Here is an 8,744-nt window from a genome sequence, read left to right on the forward strand (position 1 = left end):
GCTAGTTTCAAGGCAAACGCTAACTTTGAAAAATTTTATCCCCATTGAGAAAATCGACTTAAACGTATATTTCTGCATTTCTTTTCGACAACAAGGATTCGCGGCAAATACTCTCGTGCACGATGTATTTTGTACTGGATGTGTGAAGAAGAAGTAAAATTAAAATGATGAGCAAGAATTTTGACTGGATCAAACACGATCAAAGCGAAGCAAAAATCGTATTTGCCATCCCCGTAAATTCATCCTTTCAGGCAGTAAATTTACGCTTTTTCCCAGCATTTACTGCCCCTGTAAAGTAGTCAAATGTGGATTTTTTGTCACATTTGCCACTCGGCGCAAATACGTAGTGAACGATATTTTTCACCATCTTTGCTTCAAATGTAATTACTGTACAAATATAACGTTTGCGTAGTATTTGCTACTTGGTAAATATAAATTGTCGACCGCCTATGCTTTACATACAAATGTGATGCAAAAATGGGGTTTGCATCGCGGGTAAATGTAATCAAAACGACGTGCAGCGGAATGTTTGCTACAATTGTAAATTCATGTTTCGGTGCGGTAGATTTATCTATTTACCACATTTTTAGTTCATGTTAAATCTGATGCAAATGTGCAGTTTTTCTTCTCATTTGCTTTGGACTGTAAAGATTGAGTAAATGCGGTATTTACCATCTTTGCTTCGCGTGCAAATATTATCCAACGATGGAATTTTCCTCGGGGCAAATATAAACAAATTTGATCAAATGTGGTATTTACTTCATATTTGCATTGATTTTGCAGTTGTTGTAAATCCATTTTTTCGTGCAGTGGAACAAACAGATATGATTCAAATATCAATTTTCAATGGAAGCCTGTTTTTGTTTGTCAGAGTGCCCTCAACAGTGCCAATGCAAAGTCCTTAAAGGTAACATGAAGAACTTAGTATCGGCCGACTGTGGAACGAAACAGCTTAAGTCAATCCCAGAGAAAATTCCCCGAGCTACAGTAAAACTGTAAGTTCTTAATACATCATATAAGTTTAGCTAACGACATGATTTCGAGTGCAATTTGATGTTAATAAATACTAACGAATTTTCAAAGACAACAAAATTGCACGAGTCCGTCTTTGACAGATTCATAAGTGCGCTTATTTGCAACAAATTGCACTCGAAATCATGTCGTTACTTGTTAGTCTTGTTAATGACTTACATATGAAAAACTCACCACAGAAGTACGTTAAGAAGGACGAAATTTTGGCAGCGCGCTCACTAATAAGAATTTAAATGAAAAATGTAATCGTTTTCAGCCAATCAGACGTACGTAATTTTTTCATGTAAACGATTAAACCTCAAATTTGGCCTTTGTTCGAATTTGGAAGTGGCACAATGATTGCCTAAAGTACGAGAAGGTATGCTAAAGACAAAATCGTTTTATGGTCGTTTGTAATTTTATAAGAAATTTCATAAGAAATAGCAAGAATTACATTCCATAACTGTTGAACCAGATGCGTCGGGTGATTTTCCCTTTCTATCTGCATTCAGAGTGTTGAAATGAAAGAAGAGCAAACTGATTTACCTTAGAATGTTAAAAAAAAAACCAGTGAAAGCATATTCAATGTATTTGAAAATGTTGTACAGGTTAATTTCAGTCAGATTTACGCAGGATATTTGAGATATTGACTTTGTTTTACTTTCGATCGTGAGTTTCTCTACCGGTTTTTTTTTTTCGGACACTCATTCGGTAAAAACAGATGACGGTTTTAATTTTCTGCTAGCTGCCGATTATCCTTTCATAATTTGAGTTAAAACTGACTTTCTTTTTTGTTGCAGCACGCTCTCAAACAACAAATTGAAGCACTTGCCGAAGGAAGTTTTCAGCAGAAATTCTAATCTGATAAGATTGTAAGTCATATTGACTTTGTCAACTTCTTTGTATTTTGATGTATTGAAGATTAACGGATGGAAAATAATTTTTCATTCAGTGAGGTTCTTCGGGTGCGTTTCGCAAATCAAATTGCATGAATTTCGCAAATTAGCTAAATTCATCCATTTTGATTTACAAAATTCACTTTAAACATTATTATGTCCGCTATTCCACGTAAAGATCCACACATTGAGCTTGATCATGAAAATATTAAGTTAGACCTTACAGCCCACCTGCAAATGTTAAGTTGGTGAAAGGACAACAAAAACAACAACACCAGCAACTACAACCTGACAAAGAAAACCCGTTGAATCTAGTAACGAAATCAGTGCCAATCTATCATTTCTCTTGGACATAATCAAAGTATTTCCATAGATTACCTCCATGTGATGTGTAATTTCTGAGTGATGAGTAAACTTTGATAAGATATCTATGTCGGACCATCAATATCAGAGTATTTATTCTTTTGCTCGATTCGAACGTAGAACATAAACACTGACGGGTGAAATGACCCTCACATGGAAAATAGATCATCCACGATAAACTTGGAAAAATTTCGTCCATCTTTACTATATTTTTAAAGCTCTCTTCCGGCTCTGTAAAACTTTTAGGTAGAAAAAACTTTTAGGTAGAAAAAACTTAATGTCTTAAGTAAAGCAGCTTGGAAAGTTACACGGCGAGATAAGTAAAAGAAAACGATATTGAGATCAGCTGAAAATTTGGACTTCAGTAAATTTCTTAAGTTCATTATTTCATATCGTACTCAAAGAACACTTAACATTGCAGTGTAAAAATACTCGAACTAAACAGAGAATCGTCGATATATCTTAGATCAGCTTTATACAAAGTGCTCTGCATGAGAAGCATATCAGCTTATTGCTAAGAGCCAAGTAGTAGATCGGACCCAGTTTAAGCCTTCGGAGCTAACCTCTATATTCATGGGAAAGAAGTCACTTAAAGCTGTTACACAAAGTGAGACAGAATTACTTCTGAGCGCAGCCTTGAAATTACTATAAGAATATAAACACCTGCTTCTAATCCTTGCTGTGGAGGAAAAATTGATGTTACATGCATTTACTATCCTCCAAGATAGCCAAAAAAACATTTGGGGTGTTCCCGTGAGCATCATTACCATTGCATATTTATTTATTTTTTATTTGCTGGTTTTGGTAAACAGAAAAAGCGTTGGTCAAATTAAGCTCTGGTATTTTCGAAAATTTTCTTTAGTATATAGTTAATCATTTCAAGTGTACACGCTCCCTTTGATCGAGGCCAAGGGAAAGATAATCGTTTTTGGTCAGCTCATTACGAAAACCCATGGCCGTTACGGAGGCTTTAAGAAAATTTCCCATTTTTTATAAACCCAAGATTTAATGAGGTGGAACATTTTATTTCCGTGCCGCAGAAATTCACAATTTTAACTATGCGGTATTTTAAAAACAACCTTAATTTTAACTGTATGAGCTTGTCTCTCAAAAGCGAGTTTATTGATCACACCTTTTCTTCATGCTAAACTGCAATTAGCACATAAAGAGGTAGGTTTGTTTAAGTCTTTGAAAACAAAAAAAGCTTGTGAGGTAGTTTCAGCACTATCATAGCTTTTCGATAATTTATAGTGGGTCCAAATTTATTCCACTGATATTTTTAAAAGTTTCTAAGAGCTAAGTCATGATATGCTGACTGGTACTGAATAATCTTGGGTTCACCGAACTCGTTTTTGGGTGATATACACGGAAAGCTAAAACTGGATGACACTGTAGTAGACTGAAGTGTTGCTATGGTAATAGTTTGAGCCAAAAAAAAACTGGTCAAAACTTGTTAAGCAATTGTTCGCTACGGATATTCCTCGTGGATGTGGAATTGGTTAAAACGTTCAAACCGAATTGTTGAAGGAGGTTTACAGATCTATTAGTCGATAAAAGTTATCTTGTTTAAATGGTCACTGCTTGATCGGAAAGGTGAATGGCATAAGGATAATCCTGATGAATGTACATTTCATCAGATCTTTTCAGCCATTATGAGATCGGCAAATGGTTTGAAGTTAAAGGAAAAACTCATAGCTGATTCATTTGTACGTGAAGCTCAAATTAACAAGCACCATACGGACATTTCGAGTCTCTTATATCTTTGAAAGCTGGGCAATTCAGGTTACCAGTGGAGTAAATAAAATAACTTGGTAATTTGGTATTATCAACTGATTTGATAACGTAAATTGGTTACCGTATATAGTTTCAAAGCTAACGTTTCAAGCGTTAGCCCTTTGTAAGAGCAAATCGCTAATTTACGTTATCGAATTGGAGAAAAATAGTTTTTCATTAAAGTACTCTTGTCCCTTGATCTCTAATTTCGTTTCCATGAAGGTACACGCATGAACAAGTAATCAAGATAATTGATTCAAATCCTTACCCCTCTTAAATGTTGTCTATGCTCCTCCTCATAAAAAAACTCACCAAAGTCAAATTTCCGCTCTCTCAAGCACGTCAGCAATCCAATCATGTTTCCTGGGATTAGCTTGAGGAAGATTTTAGTTTTTCGCTTTTTTCTAGATGAAACTCTATTTTTCATATCTTGATGTTGCTTATCAAATGGATGACACATGGGAGGGAGTTAAGAAAGTTCAATCTTCGCGCCGGCGTCCATCGGGCAAAATAAGTTTTTCGGTCCACTCTGCGCTTAAAAAACATTCTCTTTCGCACAACTGACGCTCGAACTTAGCTTCAAAATAACCTCTTACTGCGGTTCCATCATCGTCCAAATTTCAAACATTTTTTTTAATGAGGCAAATGTTTTCCACTCATTCCTCGTCTTTTTAGATTCACGCTCTTTCAAACTGTTTACGCACGCGCCACTCGATAAACTCTGTCTGTGACTTCATCGACATTTTTTACCCATTGTGCACCTTATTTGTACAATTATCTCTCGTACTGCCCATGAAATTCCTTCTGAGACTTCTTTGAGCCCAAAACGGCTTCGTAAACAATCAAACTCACAAGCCTTCGCCCTCTAGTTGCATGTTTTTGTTTAGAAATTCATAAACGGCATTTAATATACAAAAACTTCCGCACCGTTTTCGATTGACCCAAAATAATGTTTCAATCTATTTCGCGTCCTTTTTAAAATGACGCTTTCATGCACTGACGTTGCGCAAGCTATACAAGAAACCCTCTTTAACATTATCAACATTCGAAGTTCAAAAACTGGGCAAGCCAAAAATTTTACGACTCATTCCTTGTCTTTTTGAGTACCACACTTTTTGCGCTTTTGTGCTCTCGTACAAGAGATTAAAATTTTTTTTGCTCCCGTACCAGCCATAAAACTACCTCTGCTGCGTAAGGGCTGTGTCAATATGTTTATTTTTTTTTCCGGGAAATATTCATTCCTAAAATGAACAAATTAAAGTAGACGATAAAGAAAGTGATATTAACATCCCAAACTTTGAAAACAGCGCGACACTTTTCCAGTGGCAATCAATCACCTCTCTCTCCCCATACCACGTTGTTTTTGTCTTCCAATCTCTTATCGCGTAAATACCCAAGGATCCTAAACTTGGGCAAAATTTGTTGCACAGAAACAATATCGCCTGACGTGGTCACCTACAGGTGCATTTTCGACCATGCGATTGAATGGTCCTTAAGGAAAACGAAAAATAAGCAGTAGTACTTTAAGCGGTCAGGACGGCAACTCCGAGTAAGCCGTTCAAAAATGAATTTATTCATATTCGACTTTAACATGGGTCAGTTTGCGTTTTGAACATACGACCAGCGAGTTTAAAAGGATTCTAACAAAGGGAGATCTAAAAATATCTGCTTTATTTCTTTAAATTCGAGCGTTTTAATTTTCGTCAGGCAATGAGTCTGATTAAAGTATTTGCCTTCTTAAAAAAAGAACAGCTTCCCTAAGCTTCCCTTTGTGATGGGGGTGTTACTAAACAGAGTAACGGGGCAAGGAGTAACGGAGTAACAAGAAAACGAGTAACAGAACTATGCTCTTGTATATTAAGTGATTTCGGAGCAATCTCGCGAAATGAGACAGAAAACACCTCAGGATTTACTTTAGTTTTTCCAATCGCTCCTCACCTTTAACACGCGAATTTTGTAACGTCAGGTAAAAAAATGAACTCACATTTTACCCACGAATTTCACAATACTCTAAAGTAATTTAGTTTGTTTCTTGTTGTAAACACTATCTCGAAACTGAATATGGAACACAGCGTTAAATTAGTAATGGAAATTTAAAAAATAAGCCGTTGCCGTTAAAGTTCTCCAGACAACGCAAAGTTTGGATATTTCACGTTGTTGTTTTGCGGAGGACGAAAATAAATTTACAAAGGTTTATAGCGGACGTGCACGGCCATTTTTTTGCTCATTAAATCTTTCGTTTAGTGACATTGCCGTTGCCGTTTCCGTCGTGATTTTCTTAAACTCCCTATTATCCGGGAACACCCACGGAGCGGCAGTGACCGTAGCTTTTGCCAATATATTCTTCATGACAAAAATGGAAAAAAAATATTATCAATCAGAGCACAACTAAACCTCTTGTTTGGAAGAGGTATTATGACGACATTTTCTGCCGTGTGTAGGGCACAACCAAACACATAATAGAAGAATTTGCAAGACTGGCAAATATGTACCACCATCCACGATCAAATTTACGGCGGAAATATCAGACTCGGAAATTATATTCTTTGGCATAAGTCGTACTTGAGAAAGGTTTTAAACTTTTCTACGAAGAAAGACCATAGAAATGGGTAACCGCAACTGGAAAGGAAAACTATGTAGTCGAAGGAATATAGAGCCTCACTAGTGAGAGGTAAATGTCGGTGTTTTGACAAAATGAGAACTGAAGTAGAACAGAAATTAGAGTGCATGTTTACTGCTCAGAGAAAAAGATATCACAATCATGTGTCCTGTTGCGGAGAGTTTCCATAATTTGCAAAAATATATCACATCAAATTGTGAGGGATACTACTAATTGAAGACCATCCATGTCGAAAGCGCGAAGATCTAAGAAATTCCCTCGTGTTTTTCAAATTTATCGTGTTTCAAATCGACAAAGTTGTTAGAAGTGATTTCCCAACACTCGTCGTTCAGTTGACTATTTCTTTTATTCTCTCTTTTATTACGCAAGTTCATACAACGGGGACTAGCTCTGATCTTTCTAGGAAAGTGTGGGTCACCGCTTGTAAAGGTGACACTTACTGAACTGTCAGTTTCTAACCTTCGTCATGCTTTTACACTTAACTAGCGAATCACGCTAAACTACGCAGAACGGAGTTCGCATACTAAGTAGATACCTTCGCGATGTTTACACTTTACAAAATGTCTTTCTAACTTAAATTTCTTGGTCTTACGGTCAAGTTCAGGCAAAACAAAAACAAGATTGACAATATAAAAATTATAATAAACTCACTAACAGAATTAAAATCATACTTGAAGAGATATCTTAAGAGAAAATAGTCCTTGAAGGCTGTTGCACAACAGCAGAATAAACATAAAATTCGGAAAAGAAAGGGCGTACCCAAGGTACCGCCCCTAAAAGAGCTACGTGCCAGTCGTATAAGTTAGTTTACGCAAAAACATCTGTGTCCATGTCAAATTCACGATCACGATAAGGAAAAGGTAACCAAAGTCTACCTGTAACATAGGACCTCCAAAAGCAATAAGAAATGATCAACTGGCCTTTTACAGTGTTTACTGAATGGCTTATGCTAATATATTATTTCCATTCATTTTCAACGTTCAAATAAGTCAAAAAACACCTATGAGAAAATTCTCGCTAAAAGCCAATTTTGTCTTTTAACATATTTTCCCTCCTCAGAAGGAGCTGTCCTCAGCTCCGAATAAGAATTCTTTGCGAAGGTTAAAAACAAAATTGAATTTAAGTTCCACGAAATGAGATAAAGAAGAAAGGAAAAAGAAAGACCTTGTTATTAACATGCACGTTGTTGTTGTTGTTTTTTCTCGTTTTCCACTGGCGTTCGCTTGTTTAGTTATTATTTATTGTTTTTGTTATTATGACCCAAGAATAAATTTGTGTACGAATTTGCTGTCAAGTAGGAAGAACCACAGCACGATAAACTGATGAAAAAGATGATATCTGTGTTACATGTGGGGTAGATATAACAGTCCTGAGGTAATTTCGGGAAAATTTCACTCCAATTCGGCAGCATATTTAGAGACGGAAGAACTAGAATTTCGTTGTTCAGACGACTATTTTGAACTTGGTCTGCTAAAATAGCCTTCGGCTTTGTTTAAAATTTGAAAATATGAACCATTTGTTAATATTATAGTGATTGCATGGGTTGAAAATTCCGTAAACGAACAAAACACAAAGTGTGAAGAGTACGATAGCTGTCATATAAATTATTTAAGCGAGTCTGCTAAAGTTAAATCGGACTCGTTTGACGAACAAGAACATTTTCAGGAGGAAAAAGTTCTCAATAACTCATTGTATGCTCCACAAATAATAACATTTGATCCCTGTTTGAGAGTCTTTCTTGAACCAATTTCACTCAGTAACATAACTGACCTTGGGGTGCAAGAATGGCATTCCCTTCAAACGGTGTACTATGCAGGTTGGTCTCAGCGTGAAAGTCTTGAATGGTAAGGCCAAATTCAGAGCGCGAACGTTGTTCGCTTCTCTTAAGACGCAAAGCAAGTCAGGAATGGTCTCGTGTTGCCCTAAAATTGACATTTCTAGAATAGCGAAGAGAATTTAAAGAAAGCTAAGTTTCCCTCTTTTTTTTTGTTCTGTTTTGTTTGTGTTCACGAAAACTTTCTGAGGAAGAAATAAGGGCAAATTTGCATTTTATTTGTTATTATTTCAGTTGCTTCATAGCT

General features: G+C 36.2%; 1 protein-coding gene across 1 annotated transcript in view; it reads left to right on the plus strand.

Moving 5' to 3' along the window:
* Positions 1–1,887, plus strand: part of LOC149050796 (uncharacterized) — a 13,837-nt gene extending 11,950 nt beyond the window's left edge. The window contains exons 3-4 of the mRNA XM_089193230.1: positions 872–995; positions 1,812–1,887. Coding sequence (XP_089049356.1) covers positions 872–995; positions 1,812–1,887 — 200 coding nt within the window. The remainder of the gene's footprint in view (positions 1–871; positions 996–1,811) is intronic.
* The last annotated feature ends 6,857 nt before the right edge of the window (positions 1,888–8,744 follow it).

The sequence above is a fragment of the Pocillopora damicornis genome, chromosome 2 (assembly GCF_964200805.1).
Source record: "Pocillopora damicornis chromosome 2, jaPocDami1.2, whole genome shotgun sequence".
NCBI classification, from domain to species: domain Eukaryota; kingdom Metazoa; phylum Cnidaria; class Anthozoa; order Scleractinia; family Pocilloporidae; genus Pocillopora; species Pocillopora damicornis.